Source organism: Ranitomeya variabilis, chromosome 3, assembly GCF_051348905.1.
Source record: "Ranitomeya variabilis isolate aRanVar5 chromosome 3, aRanVar5.hap1, whole genome shotgun sequence".
NCBI classification, from domain to species: domain Eukaryota; kingdom Metazoa; phylum Chordata; class Amphibia; order Anura; family Dendrobatidae; genus Ranitomeya; species Ranitomeya variabilis.
Genome location: NC_135234.1, coordinates 232,222,805 through 232,246,124, shown reverse-complemented (window position 1 = coordinate 232,246,124; position 23,320 = coordinate 232,222,805). Strand labels below are relative to the sequence as shown.

The 23,320-nt window shown below is 45.7% G+C and overlaps 1 protein-coding gene across 1 annotated transcript in view; it reads left to right on the top strand.

Moving 5' to 3' along the window:
* The first annotated feature begins 11,904 nt into the window (after window positions 1–11,904).
* The window catches only part of LOC143815708 (glutathione S-transferase Mu 4-like), a 37,522-nt gene continuing 26,106 nt past the window's right edge, over window positions 11,905–23,320 (top strand). Inside the window, exons 1-3 of the mRNA XM_077295232.1 lie at window positions 11,905–12,060; window positions 12,146–12,221; window positions 23,249–23,313. Of these exons, the coding sequence (XP_077151347.1) occupies window positions 12,028–12,060; window positions 12,146–12,221; window positions 23,249–23,313 (174 nt within the window). The 5' untranslated portion in view covers window positions 11,905–12,027. The remainder of the gene's footprint in view (window positions 12,061–12,145; window positions 12,222–23,248; window positions 23,314–23,320) is intronic.

Below are 23,320 nucleotides of genomic sequence, written 5' to 3'. Positions count from 1 at the left end.
GCACTAGCAACATTTTTTTTTGCACGATCCCCCTCATCTCGGGGCTGACGAACCAAAGCCTGCTTTAATGCATTCAACTGCTCTTGCTGAATCTGGTTTTGCTGGTCCAGGGCTTGCTGGAAGTACGTATTGGTCTGCTGTTGTTGAACATTTGCCTGCAATAACTGTTTCACCAGTTCCTCCATATTACTGGACTCTTGGCTCTTCAAAAGCACAGGAGCTTTCAGCCAGGACATATACAGAGCGCTTTCTCTGCAGTCACAGTCCAATAGCCACGATTGCCCGCATTCGAAACACCATTTGTGGGAATATAGCTCAGCAGGGATCTTTGCTTTGGCCCAAGCAGGTGGCTATGGAGTCACAATGGACAATAGCAGGCTGGTGAGTTCCACACAGACATGTGCCAGGCGTATTTATTCTACACTTTTGTCATACAAAACATGAAATAAAATGTCTAAAGCCGTCTGTACGCTAACTAACAACAAGGTTCTAACTACAAAATAAACCTACACAACAATAAAGAAGTTCATGCAGTCTTACTGTGTCAGCTCCCAGACCAGCAGATGAGAGAGTGAGATCCCAGCAGCTCCTGATTATCAGCTGAAGCAGTCAGGAGTCCAAAACCTGGACTGCATGTGTGGAGGGGAAGTACCAGTCCTTTCCACGCTGATCACTAAAGAAACCAGGACCGGATTACAGTGAAATAAACAGCTTCACAATCAATACTGGGAGACATATGAAATGAAACGGGGAGAAACATATCTGTTTTCTAGTACTTCTCCCCTTGGTACCTCACAGTAGTTATATTCTACCAGGTCTTTTAGTCATTTGGGTGGTCTTCAGTCATGTTATTGTCATTTTGTCAATTCTCACATACTTATATTGATGTGCTTGGCTGCGCCGACTTCACCAAAATCTTCTCTTAAATCCCACACTGAATCTTCGCATCATTAACAACACACTGAGGACATTTAAAGATGTGTAACTTTTTCTTTAATGTATGTGCCCTTTTTACCATCAAGTGACAAAAAGTCACATGACAAGTACCCTGTGACATCATCAATAATTACTGTGTGACTTCTTAATGCGAAGATTGATATACACAGTTTTTATAATTTTGTAAATAAACCAACAACCACACATGCTGAAAACTTTTATATTAACTAATTACTATTTCTTCTTAGTTATCCATTGTATCATTATTTTGCCTCACAAAAATAATATGTCCGGGTTTAATTCCAGGTTTTACACAGTCACCTGGGCTTAACTGTTCAGCCATCCCATCATAAAACTTCCACTCTTGATTAATATTCATGCGGTGAAAACACACAAAATGATCTCCTGTGTGTTAGGGGTCAAGTTCCCGCCTCTGCACAGGGGGAATCTCGAGCCATCTCTGCTGCGGTCTCCCATTCTTCTCCAGCCGCAGTGAAGCCTGCTCAGCGGAGACGTTGGTCCCAGCGTCTGGCCAGCCTGATACGGTGTGGATTGATACTGCTGCCTTTCCAGGCTCAGCCATTGTAGCCAGTACTGGTCAGCGGCGAACAGACGTCTCTGCGACTAAGTCCTGCTTTTCCTCTTCTGAGCATGCACAGGGTAAGACCTCTCATTGGAGGTCGGGGCTCACATGATCAGGTACTACAGCAGCTCCCATTGGTCCTCTAGGAAGGTCCTGAAGTGGCTCAGGTACTGTAGCAGCTCCCATTGGTCCTCTAGGAAGGTCCTGAATTTGTTGCAGCTATAAAAGGTTCGCATGGCCGCACAGCCATGCGCTAGTATCAACTAAGTAATGTGTTCAGCGCCAGTGTGGTCAAATGCATGTGGTTTCAGGGTTCAGCTGAAATAAGGTCCTAGAATACCGGCACCTCCGGTGAGGAGTTTTGTGTGAGTGGATTCAGGGCCCCGCTGAAATAAGCCCCTAGAATACCGGAACCTCCGGTGAGGAGTTTTGCGTGTGCTATTCTGACTGCATGACCACTGTTCGCTCTATTTGGTAGCTGTGTTCCTCTGTGAGGTTAACAGGGCACAGCGTTCTCTGGTCTTATGTGAAGTAACAGAGTTCACTTATACTGCCATATAGCACCGTCAGTTACTAGCAGCGGGTTTTACTCCTGCACGGTGGACCCCGGGTTGCGAACGCACCTATTATTCTATAAATATATATTTGGTGCATTCCGCCAAACCCTAACATAATACTAGCGCCAGGGTCTGGCTAGTAAATGGTGGATAAACAGTTATCTTTGCGGTGCATCCAGCAGCTGGAGGGTAGGTTGGCAGCTATCGATCGCTCAACCTCAGCAGTGGATGCTACCGCAGTTGCTGTTCAGGCTGCTTGCGTGGCTGCAGCAACCTTGTCCACTGCCACCCCTGTTCCAACTCTTTCTCGCCTCCCACTGCCAGAGAAATTTTCTGGAGATAGTAAATCTTGTAGAGGTTTCGTGAGTCAGTGCTCTATACATCTCGAGCTTCTGGCTGCACGTTTCCCCACAGAGCGGGCAAAGGTGGGATTTATAGTGTCTCTCCTGTCGGAAAGGGCGTTGGAGTGGGCTACGTAGCTGTGGGAGTGTGGCGATCATGTGGTGCAGAGTGCTCCGCTGTTCCTGAAACAGATCTTTTTAGGACCTCGAGTCAGCCATGACACGGCGCTCCAACTGTTGGCATTGACTCAGGACTCGTCCTTGGTCAGCCATTTTGCCGTCCACTTCCGTACCCTAGCATCTGAGCTGGAATGGTCGGATAAAGCCCTTATCCCTATATTTTGGAGGGGGCTAGCTGACCATGTGAAGGAAGCTCTGGCCACTAGGGAGATTCCCGCCACACTGGAGGAGTTAATAACTGTGTACACTCGTATTGACCTCCGTTTTCACGAACGTAGGTTAAAGCGAGCCCAGTGTAGGCAGAGGTTTCGGCTGGCTCCCCACTTCGCCAAACCTTTGGAATCTCCGGTCCTGATCCCTGAGTCACATAAGGCCATGGAAGTGTCACGAGCGGGATCTAAGTCCCGGACCGCTCATGCCCTCATGGTCTGTCATGTTTGCCAGCAGTCAGGACTAGGGTTGAGCGAAACGGATCGGACATTTTCAAAAGTCGCCGACTTTCAGCAAAGTCGGGTTTCATGAAACCCGACCCGATCCCACTGTGGGATCGGCCATGCGGTCGGCGATCTTCGCGCCAAAGTCGCGTTTTATGTGACGCTTTCCCCGCCATTTTTTCAGCCAATGAAGGAGTGTGGGCAGCGTGATGACATAGGTTCCGGCTTGCTTTGTGCGGCGTCACAGGGGGTAAAACCGCCATCTTAACGCTTGGGATATAGCGATTTGCACAGTGAAACACAAACTTTGCAGGGACGGAGAGAGAGAGAGAGAGAGAGAGAAATAAAAAAAAAATCCCCATTGACTTGCATTGGGTTTCGTGTTTCGGTCGGCTCCCCAACTTTTCACAATAATCGGCCGATTTCAGACGATCCGACTTTCGAGACAGTCGGGTTTCAGGAAACCCGACTCGATCCTAAAAAAGCAAAAGTCGCTCAACCCTAGTCAGGACATCTTGCCACCAGATGTCCCCATCGGTCGAGGAAACATCAGTGTCTAGTGGTAGGAGGAGGAGGTACACTACTAGACACGGCGACGTTTGCCTCCAAATTGTCCTTTAAGGGGACAATTACTATAGGCTCATTCTCCCACTCGGTAGAGTTCTGCGTGAATTCTGGGGCGGAGGGCAATTTTATGTCTCCTGCCTTCGCCCAACGTCACACAATTCCCCTGGTAATGCTAGCTCAACGAGTTACCTACGAGTGGTGAATGGGTCAACACTGCCCTCTCAGATAACACACCAGACCATCCCTTTCACTCTGTCCATGTCGCCATCTCATCAGCAGATTGTATCTCTGCTTGTCATTCCTGAGGGAATTGATGAGGTCCTGTTTGTGATACTTTGGCTACAGCACCACTCTCCCCATATTGAGTGGTCCACACGCAGAATTTTGGGATGGGGTGAATCTTGTGGGGGTAGATGTCAGAGGGAATGCGTTCAGGTTGCTACTACCGGGGTACCGCAGATCTATCCTCTCTCCCCAAGCAATATTGGCCCTATGCTGACGTGTTCTCCAAAAGGGCTGCGGAGACCCTTCCGCCTCACCGCCCCTATGACTGTCCTATAGACCTCTTGCCTGGTGCTGAGCCTCCCCGGGGTCGAGTCTAACCGTTATCTCTCCCAGAGATGGAGGCAATGTCACAGTACATCCAGGAAAATTTGGCAAGGGGATTGATTAGGAAGTCAGTGTCACCTGCTGGGGCTGGGTTCTTCTCCGTGCAGAAGAAGAACGGGGAACTACGTCCATGTATAGACTACAGGGGTCTTAACGCCATCACCGTTAAGAATAAATATCCCCTGCCCCTGATATCTGAGCTCTTTGATAGGCTTCGGGGAGCAAGAGTATTTACTAAACTAGATCTGCGGGGTGCTTACAACCTGATTCGCACCCGTGAGGGGGACGAATGAAGATGGCTTTTAACACCAGGGATGGGCACTATGAATATCTAGTGATGCCCTTTGGGCTCTGTAATGCCCCAGCCATTTTCCAAGACTTTGTAAACGATATCTTCTGCGATATGGTTTCCACCTCGGTCGTAGTCTATCTGGATGATATCCTCATCTACTCTCCAGATATTGACTCCCACCGGAGAGATGTTTGCAAAGTCTTCGACCTCTTACGAGCTAATTCCCTCTATGCCAAGTTGGAGAAATGTGTGTTCGAGCAGGAGTCCTTACCTTTCCTGGGCTATATCATCTTCGCCCGGGGATTGGCCATGGATCCTTCCAAACTACAGGCTGTGATGGACTGGCAAGAACCCCATTCTCTTAAAGCGGTGCAGCGCTTTATGGTGTTCATTAACTATTATCGCCAGTTCATTCCTCATTTCTCAACTTTGGTAGCTCCCTTGGTAGCCCTCACCAAGAAGAGAGGAAATCCCAAATTGTGGTCTGAGGAGGTCTCCAAGGATTTCACTTCTATTAAGTCCCATTTTGCTAGCGCTCCCATCCTACATCGCCCTGATGTAGATAAGCCGTTTATAGTGGATGCCTCTTCCGTTGGTGCTGGAGCAGTCCTCTTTCAAAAGGATGCTCAAGGTCGGAAGCATCCGTGCTTCTTCTTTTCCAAGACCTTCACACCAGCGGAGAGGAATTATTCCATCGGGGACAGGGAGTTGCTAGCAATGAAGTTGGCCTTCTCTGAGTGGAGACATCTTTTGGAGGGGGCTCGCTTTCCTTTCCAAGTATTCGCAGACCACAAGAATTTGGTTTACCTACAAACAGCCCAGTGGTTAAATTTTCGCCAGGCCAGATGGTCCTGTTTTTCTCCCGCTTCCATTTCACCCTCCATTTCTTTTCTGGGGAGAAGAACATTCGTGCCAACGCTCTCTCTCACTCTGTTGTATCATCTGAGGAGGAAGAGGAGCCTTGGCTTATTGACTCTACTGAGAGTCTGAGAACTGTGTCCCAGGTTTCGCTAGAGTCTGTGCTTCCAGGCAAGAATTTTGTACCATCCAGTCTGCGTCCGGAGGTTCTCTCTTGGGCTCACTCGTCCAGGATGGGTGGACATTTTGGGTCCAAAAGGACATCTGAGCTGCTGGCAAGGACAAACTGGTGGCCGCACATGGCCCGTGACGTTGCAGACTATGTTCGGGTGTGTGTCTCCTGTGCCAAGAACAAGTCTCCTCATCAATGGCCAGCTGGGTTGCTTTACCCCCTGCCGGTGGCGGACAGGCCCTGGGAGATGGTCAGGATGGATTTTGTGGTGGGCTTACCCAAGTCTCGTAGCGGCACCGATTACCGACCATTTTTTTCAAAATGGTGCACTTTGTGCCTCTTCCACTGCTATCTTCTGCACGGGCGCTGGCAGCATTGTTTATCAAACATATCTTTCGCCTACACGATATGCCGGACAATATTGTCAGTGACCGGGGTCCCCAGTTTGCATCTCGATTGTGGAGAGAGCTATGTCGTCTACTCACCATTGAGTTGAATCTCTCCTCGGCATATCATCCCGAGACAAATGGGTTGGTAGAGAGGGCCAACCAGACTCTGGTCACATATCTACGTCATTTTGTTTCTGCCAGGCAGGATGACTGGGAATCCTTGCTACCGTGGCCGGAGTTTGCACTTAACAACACCGTAGCCGACTCCACTGGTCAGACTCCATGCCTCCTTAATTACGGCCAGCATCCGCGTGTCCCAGTGCCCATGCCCATGTCTTCCGCCGATTTCAAGGTGGCAGACTGGGCTGTGGAGGCACGGGACATTTGGAACTGCACTCAGGATGCCATTCGGGCCTCCAAGGAGAGAATGAGGTCCTCCGCCGATGCTCATCGGCACCCCGCTCCAAGCGACTTAGTGTGGCTCTTCGCCCGTAACATCAGGCTGCGTGTTGAGTCCACTAAATTTGCACCTCGCTACTTGGGTCCCTTCAAGGTCCTCAAACAGGTTAACCCTGTGGTCTACCGTCTGGCCCTTCCTCTACGCCTAGGTATTACTGACACCTTTCATGTGTCCCTCTTGAAGCCCGTATACATGTCCCGGTTTTCTGAGTCATCTGCCGGGACATCGGGTTCGTCTACGCACGATTACGAGGTGAACGCTATTTTGGGGTGCAAGGTGGTATGTGGCAAGAAATTTTATTTGGTGGACTGGAAGGGTTATGGCCCAGAGGACAGGTCTTGGGAACCTGCTGAGCACATTCGAGCTCCGCAGCTCATTGCGGCATTCAAGCGTAGCGAGGTTCAAGGAGGGGGGGCCTAGGAGGGGGAGGTAATGTTAGGGGTCGAGTTCCTGCCTCTGCACAGGGGGAATCTCGAGCCATCTCTGCTGCGGTCTCCCATTCTTCTCCAGCCGCAGTGGAGCCTGCTCAGCGGAGACGTCGGTCCCAGCGTCTGGCTCAGCCTGATACGGTCCGGATCGTTACTGCTGCCTTTCCAGGCTCAGCCATTGTAGCCAGTACTGGTCAGAGGCGAGCAGACGTCTCTGGGACTAAGTCCTGCTTTTCCTCTTCTGAGCATGCCCAGGGTAAGACCTCTCATTGGAGGTCGGGGGTCACATGCTCAGGTACTACAGCAGCTCCCATTGGTCCTCTAGGAATGTCCTGAAGTTGCTGCAGCTATAAAACGTTCGCATGGCCGCTAGGCCATGCGCTAGCATAAACTAAGTTGCATGTTCTGCGCCAGTGTGGTCATATGTATGTGGTTTCAGGGTTCGGCTGAAATAAGCCCCTAGAATACCGGCACCTCTGGTGAGGAGTTTTGTGTGAGTGGATTCAGGGCCCGGCTGAAATAAGCCCCTAGAATACCGGCACCTCTGGTGAGGAGTTTTGCGTGTGCTATTCTGACTGCATGACCACTGTTCCCTCTATTTGGTAGCTGTGTTCCTCTGTGTGGTTAACAGGGCACAGAGTTCTCTTGTCTTTAGTGACTCTGTGCAGTAACAGAGTTCACTTATACCGCCATATAGCATCGTCAGTTACTAGCAGCGGGTTTTACTCCTGCACGGTGGACCCCGGGTTGCGAACGCACCTATTAGTCTATAAACATATATTTGGTGCGTTCCGCCAAACCCCAACACTGTATTGTAGGTAACTGCTACAGGGTTGTACCTTTTAAAAAAGATAAATAATTTAATAAAATAAGTGAGCGTCTCAAATCAAACCGCGATCCCACATCCTCCTCCCCTTAAGGGACCTGTTAATGCCACTGTGGTCTTTACTTAGCTTTTCTGTTTTATCTCACGTTCCCTGTTCCATCCTGGCCCGTTACATTCCTGGCTTTTAGGTAGACCCAGGGCCGTACCGTACCGTAGTGTCCTGCTACCGGACCTGTCTCCATTCTCACCTATCAGCCCTTCAACTGATTTTCCTTGTCTCTACTTCTTATCAAGCTACTGTCTTGGCCTCCACTCATGTCAGAGATACTCTTGATATGTGACTCTGCTCTCTGTTGAGACCAAGGATCTATTTCTGCTTCTAGCTGGGCCTTATCTGGCATCCTTGCAAGAAACTGTACCTGTGTCATCAACTTTGCACCTTCCTTGTTTGATTAGTCCCAGCCATTAACTATAACTTTCCCTGTTAATCAGCTGTTGCTATGCAGACTACAATACTGTCACTACCAAACACGTCACAATAAACATTACACATTTTAACCCCTTAATGACCGTCAATACGTCTTTTAACTGACCTGAGATATTAGACAATAGCGTCCCCATACAGGTGACAATCCAGCAGCTGTCGGCTGTACACGATAGCTGACAACTTGCTGTATAAGCCACGATCAGTGTTTGCACCGTCCAAATCTGTTTAACCCCTTAGATGCTGCTGTCAATAGTGACTACATCATTATAAATGGTTAACAAAGTGTGGGGGCTTCTTCTTTATCGCAATTGGTGCCCTCAGATCATGATTTTGTGGTCCTGATGTTTGCCATGGCAATTCACGGCCAAATAGCGGCCTTAGAGTCTGACGGCTGTAGTAACCTGTTCAGAAGTTAGCGGCATTTAGGTGGTAAAAATACACATTTTAATTTCAGTCATGTCACTTTGCATTAATTCCTGAAAAGCACCTGAAGGGTTAATAAACTACCGGACAGTAGTTTTCAATATGTCAGGGGGTGCTGTTTTTAAAATTGTATCACTTTTGAGGGTTTCCCAATATATAGGACCCCTAAAGGCGCTTCAAACATGGATAGGTCCCTACAAAAATAAATTTTGTAAATTTCCTTGAAAAAATGAAAAATTACTGTTCAGTTTTTAAACCTCCTAAAATGCTAATAAAGTAAAATAACATTTTACAAATGGTGCTGATGTAAAGCAGACATCAGGGAAATGTTATTTATTACTGTTTTGCTGCGGTATGACTATCTGGATTAAAGGGATAATCAATTAAATTTAGAAAATTGCAATTTTTTTATCATTTTTCTTAAATTTCTGATATTTTTGATAAACACAAAACATATCGACCTAAATTTACCATTACCATAAAGTATAATGTGTCACGAACAAAATAATCTCAAAGTCACTGGGATTTATTCAAGCGTTCCAGAGTTATTACCACATAAAGTGACACTGGTCAGATTTCAAAAATTTGGCTCCGTCACTAAGGGGTTAATATTACAGTTGTCTTCAAAGGGGAACGTGGGCAGTATGTCCATCTCCTTACAGCACCATATTAAACTTTTTCTGGGCTCAGCTCTGTACAATTATTTGTTATCAAACAAAGTCCAGCTCACCATGGTCGACATCCTTGGAGACTCGGAGCATGGAACCGCTGTGTCAGGGCATGGAAGAATCAAGAAAATGATGAGGAATTGTTGAGCTGGATTCCTCATCATTTTCACAATTATTTGTTGCTCTATAAGTTAATGAAAATCTGAGCAACCAAATGTATAGCACTGTGCTTTGTAAACAATGAATGGGATGCTGTAGTTTGACCACAATCAGATATTAATTGATTCTACTTTGGATCAGTTACGTATTCAAATGTGTGAAAATGGGCTGTTTGCCCACTTTGATGCTAGTTCTGGTGCCCAGAACCCATTTGGGCCAGGCTGGAGAGACCTTGGTTTGTTGCAGGGCATCAATATCTGTGTATTTTACGTGTCAGATCAGTGGCCCAAAGGCATTTAACCCCTTAAAAACATCAGTTACTTATTCAAATCTGTGAAAATGGGCAGTTTGCCCACTTTGATGCCAATTCTGGTGCCCAGAACCCATTTGAGCCAGGTTGGCGGGACCTGGGTTTGTTGCAGGGCATCAATATCTGTGTGTTTCAAGTGTCAGATCAGTGGCCCAAAGGCATTTAACCCCTTAAAAACATACATCAGTTACTTATTCAAATGTTTGAAAATTGGCTGTTTGCCCAGTTTAATGCCAGTTCTGGTGCCCAGAACCCATTTGGGCCAGGCTGGAGGGACCGGGGTTTGATGCAGGACATCACTATCTGTGTATTTTAAGTGTCAGATCAGTGGCCCAAAGGCATTTAACCCCTTAAAAACATCAGTTACTTATTCAAATGTGTGAAAATGGGCTGTTTGCCCACTTCTATGCCAGTTCTGGTGCCCAGAACCCATTTGGGCCAGGCTGGAGGGACCTGGGTTTGATGCAGGGCATCACTATCTGTGTATTTTAATTGTCAGATCAGTGGCCCAAAGGCATTTAACCCCTTAAAAACATCAGTTACTTATTCAAATGGCCAAAATTGACTGTCTACCCACTTCGATGCCAGTTCTGATGCCCAGAACTCATTTGGGCCAGGCTGTAGATAATTGGTTTTGATGTGGGGCGCCCTATTCTATATGTCCGCAGTTTGAGATCAGTGGCCCAAAGGCATTTAACCCTTTCTTTGGCGCTCTTTACTGCCCACTTTGATGCCCATTTTTGTGCCAGTTTTATTGTTTTTGTAGCCATTTTTAAGTGTATTCACATCAGGGCACCTCGCTGCATTGTCTTTTATTATTGTGATGCTTATTATTTGTTGTTAAACCTATAAAAAACAGAAAAGAAAAAATTGTCGAATAAGAAACTGACGAGTAAGGCCTCTTTCACACTAGCGTCGTGCACTGCACGTCGCTATGCGTCATTTTGCAGAAAAAACGCATCCTGCAAAATTGCTTGCAGGATGCGTTTTTTCTCCATAGACTTTTATTAAAGACGCAGTGCGACGCATTGCCACACATCGCAACTGTCATGCGACGGTTGCGTCGCCACCAAAAAACGTTGCATGTGTTTTTTGGTGCGTCATCTGCAGCATTTCCGACCGCGCATGCGCAGCCGGAACTCCGCCCCCGCCTCCCCGCACCTCACAATGGGGCAGCGGATGTGTTGAAAAACAGCATCCGCTGCCCCCGTTGTGCGGCGCTTGCACAGTATGCATTGGTGCGCTGCAACCTCGCATTGCGACGTGCAGTGCACGACGCTGTGAAAGTAGCCTTAGGCCTCTTTCACACTTCAGTTGTTTGGCGTCAGTCTAAAACCGTCATTTTCCTCAAAAAACGGATCTGTTTTTTTTTTCGACGGATCCGTTTTTTTCCCCATAGACTTGCATTAGCGACGGATTGTGACGGATGGTCGTCCGTTCCATCCGTCATGCGACGGATCCGTCAAAATTTAGCGGACGTCATCTAGACATTGACGTTCATCTAGACGTTTTTTGTCTCCGTTGAAATGGCGGATCGCGACGGATCCGTCGCGTCCGTCATTTCATAGAATGGCCACCTATGGGCGACGGATCCGTCGCGATCCGTTTTTTGGCGGATCCGTCGCCCCAATCCGTTTTTTAAAGTTTTTTCAATTGCGCATGCTCCAAAAAGTATATACAACCCCCGAGTAACGGATCCGTCAAAAAAACGGATCCGTTACATCCGTTTTTTTCAACAATTGTGACGGATCCGTCGATCCGTCACTTTGTCGGAAGTGACTGACGCCAAACGACTGAAGTGTGAAAGAGGCCTAAGAAACCAACTTCAGCCTCGTAAATAAAAGTAGATTTCCGACTTTTCAGAAAATTCACTAATTACATGTACTTCGTGCAAAATAAAAATAAAATTGACATAAAAATCTCCACATATGAGGGGCCTCAGGATGCACCTTACCTAATAATATATAGGGGCTCCCATCATTCTATCACTTTCCTTTCGCATGAATGAATTTTGCGTGAGGGTTGAAGAAAAGACACAACCGGTGTCATGTGTGGGCCGGGGTCTTGTATAACCACCCTGAGCGCCCCTCCCGCACTATGCCGCTCTCTGTCATCTGTGGGTAACGAACATTACAGCTCGTGACCAGCAGCGGTTACCGCCAAAACCTTCTACTTTTCTGCCAAGAGAATCACAGGGCAGTGTGTAGATCTGCAATGTGATTGGCTGGAATACCAGCTACAGTCACGTGAACAGCTGAGCCTGCTCGCTCCAAAGTCTGTGAAGCAGCGCAGGGTCTGCGGTCGGTCAGAGTTTGTGAGCGGCGCAGGTGACGGACGTTACTGGGAAGATGATGATTCTCGGCTACTGGGACATACGCGGGGTGAGAGGCGCACTACAAGCAATGGCTGCTGCCCTGCGCTAGGACGCCGCTCACACTACTGACTTTTATCCACTTTTTCTTCTAGCTCTGTCATGCTATCCGCCTGCTGCTGGAATACACGGAGACGCCTTATGAGGAGAAGGTCTATGTGACCGGGGATGGTGAGTTGCCCTCGGAGGGTGGAGAGCTCTGGCGGGGAGGCAGCCTGTTCATTCTCAGCACTGTTCACACAGGATTACTTGTGGCTCACGAGGATTTCCGCCACAAATGTGTACACGGATTAGCTTCATTGTTATCTGAGGTGCAGTGTGGGATACAGACCATGCTGCTTTTTCTGCTATAAGCTATGTGCGCACGTTGCAGATTTACTGCAGATCAGCAGCGTTTTTTTCAGCTCAGAAACGCTGCGGATCTGCATGTGATTTACAGTACAATGGAAAAAAAAAATGCTGTGCTAATGGTGCGGAAAATTCCGCATGGAAAACGCTGCGGATTAAAAGAAGGAACATGTGATTTATTTGTGCGGATCTGCAGCGTTTTTGTACCCATTCCATTATAGAAATCCGCACAGGTAAAAACGCATTAAATCCACATTAAAAAAAAACGCACAAAATCCGCACCTGCGTTTTCTGCCAAGAGATGTAGAATCCGCACAAAAATTCCAGAGGCAAATCCGCAATGTGTGCACATAGCCATAGTGCATAGAGCCTGGACTCATATGCACAAATGTACCGTATATTCCGGCGTATAAGACGACTGGCCGTATAAGACGACCCCCCCAACTTTTCCAGTTAAAATATAAAATCTTCTTAAAAGTTGGGGGTCTTCTTATATGCCATGTGTTGTCTTATAGGGCCGGTGAATAATGTGCCTTTTGGGGGGGAGTGGTCCCGATGACGTAGAGAGGGGGCGTCTCACAGGATAGTGAGTGGAGTATCCCCCTATTACCTCATTGTAGCTGCAGCGTGGGGTCTCTGCTGGGGAGCTTCGGCTCCTCTTTGTGCCGCGTGGGTGCTGTGCTGTGGGGCGGCTCCTCTTCGTGCAGCGTCGGGCCTCAGCTGTGGGGCGGCGGCAGCATATCTTAGTGCTGAGTCGGGGCTCCTCCGGCATCTTTTCAAAGCCCGGAGGCACCGGCAGGTCCATTGCTGCGATGCGGGACGAGATCTGAATCTGAGCATGCGCCGCCCCCAGCGGCCATTTTCCCGGAGGCCACCGCATCGCCGCAAATGGAGGTGCCGGTGCCTCCGGGCTTTGAAAAGATGCCGGAGGAGCCCCGACTCAGCACTAAGATACGCCGCCCCACAGCACAGAGGCCCGACGCTGCACAAAGAGGAGCCGCCGCCGCTCACCAGCACAGAAGCCCCACGCTGCCACAATGAGGTAATAGGGGGATACTCCACTCACACTTTCATGTGAGACACCCCCTCTCTTCATCATCGGGACCACTACCCCACCCCCCACCATATACACATGGTCTGCACCCGGCGTATAAGACGACCCCCGACTTTCAAGAAGATTTTCAGGGGTTAAAAAGTCGTCTTATACGCCGGAAAATACGGTACTTATAGAAAATGGAACAGGTGGCCTCAGATAACTGATGGTGTAGAAACACTCAGGCTGTGCAGGTTTCATCCTTACCTATGCTTTGTTCTATCCCCAATATAAATGATCACTCTGCAGGTATTACATGTGAAATCTCAGAACGGCAGAGGATTATCCACACCATTCACTGGGTAATTGTCCAGTGGGAATTCACCTGGTTACAAGACCAGATGCAGTTCTGATGTGGTCAGATATTGCATGAAGTTGAACAGAATCATATTTGGAGATTTTTTTTTTCCTATAATTACCAATTATGTGCCACAATGCAGTGTTAAAAAGTGAAACATGCCTAATAAATCTCTTGTTAAACCTGATAAGTCTGTAATCACTCTGTGTGACTGCAGACTTGTGAATTCCTCAGCGCACGCACTGCAGACTGCATGGATTTGCCGGTTTCAGATCCGGGACTGGAGGACAACCCCTTTAAGCATTTTATTTGTCTGAGATTAGAGGAAGCTTCTACAACCAAGATGTTAAACTGTCAGTGTATTTATTGACCTAGCTTATCTTCTGAGCCTGATCCACACAATACTTCCAACTCTTGCTGAGTGTACACAGTAAATATCTGTATTTGCAATTTTTACTGAGATTCTGATGTTCCGGGGCGGCCTGTGGAGGGGGTCTTCATGTGGTGCTCTGCTTACATATTCATCTGTATTGGATTATGCCAGGTCACTGATCCTTCTCTGAACTGCCCCCTATTTTATATACTGCATATACTATTGTAGGGTTACAAAAAAAAAAAAATCAACTTTGACGCCGGTCGCACCTACGCAGTAGTATCTATCATGTTCCGATAGATGCTAATGCGCAGGTGCTGGAGAAAAATAAAATTTTCACCTGCGTGGTAGCATCTATCAGCGATGGATGCTACTGTGCAGGCGGTGCCATTTTGATGAAGCCAAATTTTTTAATATAATATATGAAGTTGTCACAGTCGGGAGATACACTGCCAGTCTGTGCATTGAGTTCATACTGATGATGGTGATGGACTGAAGAAGCCCTCAGTCCCACTGTCCACTAGTGCATGCCATCTTGGCGTTACTCATGTATAATACTGCATTAGAGGTAAACGGGGCCTTAATAGACTTGTATATATGGCAACGGGCCTGTACCGACGGAAATGTGAAAGAGGCCTAAAACCAGTCAGTGAGGTAGCCAAAGCAAGGCCGATTTCTTACCTAATTGGCGTTAGTAAGATATTCGGTCCATACGCTTACTTCCATAAGCATGGGTGGTGGGTGAATACTAATGCTTGGTGCTCCGGTATAAGTATAACCGGTGTCTGCCATGCAGAGCCAGAAGACGCCCCGGCCAGCGGCGTGACTGGATACGCCGGGAAAAAATGAGAGAAAAAGGCGGCTGCTAGTGGTCGCTGCAGCGTGTGACGTCACTAGGCTAAGGAGCCTCGCTAGGACCAAAAGAGTCAACCAACGTGCTTCGAAGGATCACGTCCTTCTTCCTCAGGGTTACCGCCCCCCTCCTGTGCCTCTCAAGATATAGACTTGCCCAGCCTCCTCTCACACCTTATTAACACCTTATGTGCCAAATTAATTGCACAGTCATGGCGTGTATCTTATCATTCAAGTGTGTCCATAGGGCTTGAATGAGTCATATGTATACTTAATTGACACACTATACATGAGTCATGTTTAGCAAAAACCAACCACCGGAACTAATAGACCAAACTCAAAGAAATTAGTGGCATGGATATCCGTTTAAAATATTAACTTTATTTGCAATGGTTACAACATAATTGTGTGCACATGTTTGAAAACAAAAAATAGGCGACATATATATAAAAAATTCACCAATGTATATAAAAACCTAAGTAGGCGTAAGGGGCCTTTTCAGCTTACCCACATGAATTTGAGGTCACTGGTGGAACTTTTTTATATTTGAATTTTTTATATGTGGGAATCCTGCGTAATCTTTTATCCCTTTGGTGTTAACAATTTTGCTTTGCTTAATGAGTCCTGTTTAGTAGACATTGTGGAGATATTGCAAATGGTACTGATTGTGGGTTATACATTTGCAGCCATAAAGCATTCTTTCTATATAGTTTGTACAAGCAGTTAAAAACCAAATTATGATTTGTTATTATATTTAGTCAAAAAAACTAAAAATATAAATAAAATGTATACGTCTAAAATTTGAATGTTTATTATACACAGTAGTTGTTGTTAAATGGGCAGCATGCATATACCTGCTTACTACTCTACCTACATTGGTATATGACTTGGCCTGCCCAATTAAAATAATACGCTAATTAAAACCTGAAACAACAATGTGGCACATCAATGACAATTAGTGAATGACAAATATAGACATCCCAAAAATCAAAACAAGCAAAAAAATTTTTTATAGAATAAAAATGTATTTTGGAAATAAAAATTTCTGAATAATTACACACAACTACTGAAAACTACCTTAGAATTATATTTGGACCAGAGCTTCGTTTAGAACCCGTAAAGTTCCAGTTCATGATTTAAGCCCTTAGGAGCCAAACTGTCTACAGTAAAAATCCAATGGGATTCCACTCACGACATCTGTTTAAGAAAATCGCCCCCTCTTAGGTTCTGTCGGACAACTTGCATGCCACAAAAATGGACATCCCTTAGAGACATTGTTTCTCCCTAAAATGGCGTGATAGGGGGTGACCTACCCAGCCCTTTTGAATATTTTTGAAATGTTCTTAAATCCGTTCCATGAGCCGTCGTTTTGTGCGGCCTATATATAGTTTCTTACAAGGACAACGGATTAAATAAATCGCTCCCGCATTAAAACAAGATATACTTTCTTTAATACTGAACTCGTTACTCCCATCCGAGTCATGAAATGTCAGTTGTCGGATTTTCTTAAAAGAGGTGTGCATACAGCCATAGCACCCTCCACATGGAAAAAACCTTTTGTCAGTGGGTTGGTGGTTTTTTTGGCCTCCCAGCGGTGTCATATTTTGCATTTTTGTTATTGGGGCTATAAGGTTTCCCAAAGTTTGGCCCCTTCTATAAACAAATCGAGGGTGGGTTGGAAGAAAGTCCCCCATTAACTTATCCTTCTGTAAAACAGGCCAGTGCTTGCGAATAATGTTGGCAAATTTACTATAGCCTGCATGAAACTGTGTGATTATTGGTAAATTAGAAATCTGTTCTTGTAAGCTATATGAATTAGAATTGTTTTTCTTTTTCCTGTTTAATAACTCCTCCCTTGGAATCTCGCCGATGTTCGATTGTGCTTGCTCTAATTGGGATCTGGATTACCCCTTTTCCAAGAATTGTTGAGTAAGGAATTTTGATTCCTTATTGTATTCAATTAATGATGAACAATTACCCGCAATTTTTTATTTTCCCAAGGGTTACAGGAGAAATTGGACCCCAAAAGTTGTTGTCCAGTTTCTCCTGAGTACGCTGGTACCCCATATGTGGGGGTAAACCACTGTTTGGGCACACGTCGGGGCTCGGAAGGGAGAGAGCACCATTTGACTTTTTCAACGCAAGATTCGCTGGAATCAATGGTGGCGCCATGTCGCGTTTGGAGACCCCCTGATGTGCCTAAAAAGTGGAAACCCCTCAATTCTCACTCCAACACTAACCCCAACACACCCCTAACCCTAGTCTTAGCCCTAAGTGCAACCCTAGCCCTACCCCTAACCCTAATGAAAAACAAAAATAAATATATTTTCTGTATTTTATTATTGTCCCTACGTATGGGGGTGATAAAGGGTGGGTTTATTTAGTATTTTTTTTATTTTGATCGCTGTGATAGGTTCTATCACAGCGACCAAAATGTACAGGGAACGAATCGGCCGGCCGGCAGATTTGGCGGGCGCACTGCGCATGAACCCGCCATTTTCCAAGATGGCGGCGCCCATGCGAGAAGACCAAGGACACCGGGAGGGACACCGTGACTAGGTAAGTATGGGGGGTTGCGATCGGACAGCGGGGGGGAGGACGGGGGAGGGGCGGAGGGGAGAGGAAGGCGCTTGGGACAGGAGGGAGGGGTACGGAACACTGGCGGCGGCTGCAGATCGCTGCCGTCAGTCGGTGGGGGGGTCAGATCAGGGTCTCCAGCCATGGCCGATGCTATTGCAGCATCGGCCATGGCTGGATTGTAATATTTCACCAATTTTCATAGGTGAAATATTACAGATTGCTCTGATTGGCTGTTGAAAGTGAATCAGAGCGATTGTAGCCACGGGGGGGCGAAGCCACCCCCCCTGGGCTGTAGTACCACTCCCCCTGTCCCTGCATGTCGGGTGAAATTGGAGTTAACCCTTTCACCCGGCCTGCAGGGACGCGATCTGACCATGACGCATATGCTGCGTCACAGGTTGGATTGGCACAGGTTTTCATGACGCATACGCTGCGTCAAAGGTCGGGAAGGGGTTAATCCGTTGTCCTTGTAAGAAACTATATATAGGCCGCACAAAACGACGGCTCATAGAACGGGCTCATGGAACGGATTAAAGAACATTTAAAAAATATTAAAAAGGGCTGGGTAGGTCACCCCCTATCACGCCATTTTAGGGAGAAACATAATCAGTCTCTAAGGGATGTCCATTTTAAACAGATGTCACAAGTGGAATCCCATTGGATTTTTACTGTAGACAGTTTGGCTCCTAAGGGCTTAAATCATGAACTGGAACTTTACGGGTTCTAAACGAAGCTCTGGTCCAAATATAATTCTAAGGTAGTTTTTAGTAGTTATGTGTGTAATTATTCAGAAATTTTTATTTCCAAAATACATTTTTATTCTATAAAAAAATTTTTTGCTTGTTTTGATTTTTGGGATGTCTATATTTGTCATTCACTAATTGTCATTGACGTGCCACACTGTTTCAGGTTTTAATTAGCGTATTATTTTAATTGGGCAGGCAAGTCATATACCAGTATAGGTAGAGTAGTAAGCAGGTATATGCATGCTGCCCATTTAACAACAACTACTGTGTATAATAAACATTCAAATTTTAGACGTATACATTTATTTATATTTTTAGGTTTTTTGACTAAATATAATAAAACATATTTTTGTTTTTAACTGCTTATACAAACTATATAGAAAGAATGCTTTATGGCTGCAAATGTATAACCCACAATCAGTACCATTTGCAATATCTCCACAATGTCTACTAAATATGACTCATGTATACATATGACTCATTCAAGCCCTATGGACACACTTGAATGATAAGATACACGCCATGACTATGCAATTAATTTGGCACATAAGGTGCGAGAGGAGGCTGGGCAAGTCTATATCTTGAGAGGCACAGGAGGGGGCGGTAGCCCTGAGGAAGAAAGATGTGATCCTTCGAAGCACGTTGGTTGACTCTTTTGGTCCTAGCGAGGCTCCTTAGCCTAGTGATGTCACACGCTGCAGCGACTACTAGCAGCCGCCTTTTTCTCTTTTTTTTTTTTTCCCCCGCGCATCCAGTCATGCCGCCGGCCGAGGCATCTTCTGGCTCTGCACGGCAGACACCGGTTATACTTGGACCGGAGCACCAAGCATTAGTATTCGCCCACCACCCGTGCTTATGGAAGTAAGCGTATGGACCGAATATCTTACTAACGCCAATTAGGTAAGAAATCGGCCTTGCTTTGGATACTTCACTGACTGGTTTAACCCCTTTCTGACCTCGGACGGGATAGTACGTCCGAGGTCAGAAGCCCCGCTTTGATGCGGGCTCCGGCAGTGAGCCCGCATCAAAGCCGGGACATGTCAGCTGTTTTGAACAGCTGACATGTGCCCGTAATAGGCGCGGGCAGAATCGCGATCTGCCCACGCCTATTAACTAGTAAAATGCCGCTGTCAAACGCAGACAGCGGCATTTTACTACCGCTTCCGGACAGGCGGCCGGAAAAGATCGCATTGCCGACCCCCGTCACATGATCGGAGGTCGGCGATGCTTCAGAATTGTAACCATATAGGTCCTTGAGACCTCTATGGTTACTGATCCCCGGCAGCTGTGAGCGCCACCCTGTGGTCGGCGCTCACAGCACACCTGCAATTCTGCTACATAGCAGCGAACATCAGATCGCTGCTATGTAGCAGAGCCGATCGCGCTGTGCCTGCTTCTAGCCTCCCATGGAGGCTATTGAAGCATGGCAAAAGTGTAAAAAAAAAAAAAAAAAAAGTTTAAATCACCCGCCTTTCGCCCCAATCAAAATGAAGCAGAACACCTATAATATACCCTACGGTGGTTAGCCGCACAACAATTATCCACCAATAGAAAATGGCACCATGCATTGATAATAAAAACCACTTTATCAATTACAAAAAAAAGACCATAAATGGCTATAAAAAAGCCCAAATAGGCAACAGGTGAGATAACAGACACAGAAGAAAGGCAGACAACTGGCACAGGTTACAAATTATATATATATATATATATATATATATATATATATATATATATATATATATATATATATATATATATATATATATATATATATATATAATATTTTTCTATTGGTGGATAATCAAAATAAATCAATAAAAAAAAAAAAATCAAACCTACACATTTGGTATCGCCGCGTTCAGAATCGCCCGATCTATCAATAAAAAAAAAAAGCATTAACCTGATCGCTAAACGACGTAGCGAGAAAAAAATTCAAAACACCAGAATTACGTTTTTTTTTGTCGCCGCGACATTGCATTAAAATGCAATAACGTGCGATCAAAAGAACGTATCTGCACCGAAATGTTATCATTAAAAACGCCAGCTTGGCACTCAAAAAATAAGCCCGCACCCGACCCCAGATCATGAAAAATGGAGACGCTAAGGGTATCGGAAAATGGCGCAATTTATTTTTATTTTTTTTGCTAAGTTTGGATTTTTTTTTCACCACTTAGATAAAAAATAACCTAGTCATGTTGGGTGTCTATGAACTCGTACTGACCTGGAGAATCATAATGGCAGGTCAGTTTTAGCATTTAGTGAACCTAGCAAAAAAAGCCAAACAAAAAACAAGTGTGAGATTGCACTTTTTTTGCAATTTCACCGCACTTGGAATTTTTTTCCCGTTTTCTAGTACACGACATAGTAAAACCAATGATGTCGTTCAAAAGTACATCTCGTCCCGCAAAAAATAAGCCCTCACATGTCCAAATTGACGGAAAAATAAAAAAGTTGTGGTTCTGGGAAGGAGGGGAGCGAAAAACGAACACGGAAAAATAGAAAATCCCAAGGTCATGAAGGGGTTAAGATACTGTTGGTGTTAATAAGCGTTCACATTTTATGCCAACTCAGGCTGGTTTCACACTTGCGTTTTGATCTGCAGCGTTTTAGCGCTAAAAAACGCATGCGTTTTTTTTTTCCTACACTTAACATTAAAAAACGCATGCGTTAATTCGCGGCAAAAAAATGCATTGCTGTCTATGTAAACGCATGCGTTTTTAAGCACATGCGTTTGCTTGCGTTAAAAACGCATGCGTTTTTATAGAAAAACACAAGAAAACCCTAAACACAAAAAAACAAGAAAACCCTAACCCTAGGGTTACTAGGGATCCTAACCCTAGGGTTACTAGGGATCCTAACCCTAGGGATCAGGATCCTAACCCTTAGGGTTAGGATCCCTAGGGTTAGGGTTAGGATCCCTAGGGTTAGGGTTAGGATCCCTAGTAACCCTAGGGTTAGGGTTTTCTTGTTTTTTTTGTGTTTAGGGTTAGGGTTTTCTTGTTTTTTCTTGTGGTTGTTTTTCTTGTGTTTTTCTATAAAAACGCATGCGTTTTTAACGCAAGCAAACGCATGTGCTTAAAAACGCATGCGTTTACATAGACAGCAATGCATTTTTTTGCCGCGAATAAACGCATGCGTTTTTTAATGTTAAGTATAGAAAAAAAACGCATGCGTTTTTTAGCGCTAAAACGCTGCAGATCAAAACGCAAGTGTGAAACCAGCCTTAGTTGGCATAAAATGTGAACGCTTATTATCCTAACCCTAGCTATTTCTGTTTATAGTGGGTTTTCTAGTTGATTTTGATGATTGGCAGCTGTCACACACTTCTCAGCATGCGTTTAAAAAACGCAAACGCAGGAAAAAACGCATGTAAACGCGGCAAAACGCCGCGTGTTTTTTTTTTTTTTGCGTGCAAAAACGCATGCGTCTAAAAAACGTGGCGTTTACATGCGTTTTTTCACCACATGCGGTTTTTTTTAAAACGCTGCAGATCAAAACCCAAGTGTGAAACCAGCCTTATCTGGAACGATTATAGCACTATATAGTGAGATTATCACTCACTTACAACATAACATTAGTGCCTGATACCTACAGTCTCTAGTGTGCACAGTTGGACTAACACCCGCTCACTACACACCATCAGGTACGACTCAGCATTAGCGCCTGACACTCAGCATTCTGTAATGCTGTAGATAAGCCCTCGATGTAACCTACAAGATAAGAAAAAGTTACATTATACTCACCCAGGGGCGGTCCCGGTGCGGTCCGGTCTGATGGGCGTCGCGGTCCAGGTCCAGCGCCTCCCATCTTCATATGATGACGTCATCTTTGCTGCCTGCCGTGGCTCCTGCCCAGGCGTACTTTATCTGCCCTGTTGAGGGCAGAGCAAAGTACTGCAGTGCGCAGGTGCCGTGCCTCTCTGACCTTTCCTTGCGCACTGCAGTACTTTGCAGATAAAGTACGCCTGCGCAGGAGCCGCGGCAGGCATCAAAGAAGAAGACGTCATTGTATGAAGATGGGAGGCGCTGGATCCGGCCCGCGACACCCATCGGACCGGACCGCAGCGGGACCGCCCCTGGGTGAGTATAATGTAACTTTTTCTTATCTTGTAGGTTACATCGGGGGCTTATCTACAGCATTACAGAATGCTGTAGATAAGCCCCTGATGCCGGTGGCCTTAGCTTATAGGCCAATTTTTGGGTGACAGATTCCTTTTAAGTGCTGAAAAAAAAAATCCAAAGTTTGTAGTAAAAAAAAACAAAACAAAAAACACATATTTTGGGATCTGGGGCCTGGTGAGGGCTTATTTTTTGTGCACCAATCTGATATTTTTATTGATACCATTTTGTGTGTATACAATTTTTTTTTTTTTTTGATCGCCCGTTTATTGCATTTTATTGCAATGTTGCAGCAACCAAAGAAACGAAGTTCTTGTTTTTTTGTGTTTTTTTTCTTCTTCCCTCTCCACGCCATTTACCGATTTGAGTTAATTCTCTTTATTCATTGGGCGATTCTGAAACGTGGTGACACCAAATATGTGTATATTTTTTATTTATTTATTTTTTTTTTTCTTTACTTGCTTTAATAGTCCATGGGAGGCTGGAAGCTGCGATCATGCGATCGCTTGTGCTACATTGAGCTGGACTGTAGCAGAAATGCTCACTTGCTACGACAGCCACAGAGGTCTCGTGCTGACCCCAGGCTGTCATGTCAACCCATCGGCGACTTGCAGTCATGTGACATGGGCACCGATGGGAGGAGGTAATGATGTGCTTCCTGTGCGTGCATGTTAAATACATAGCATTTAACTTTTTGACAGCGGCATTTAACTTGTTAACATTCGCGACTAGATCGCTATTCCTACTTTGGTCTTTGTCTTGAATCTAATACTGTTTCCCCATACAGCCCCGAACTATGACAGGAGTCAATGGCTTGCTGAGAAGGAGACGCTGGGCTTGGACTTTCCAAATGTATGTA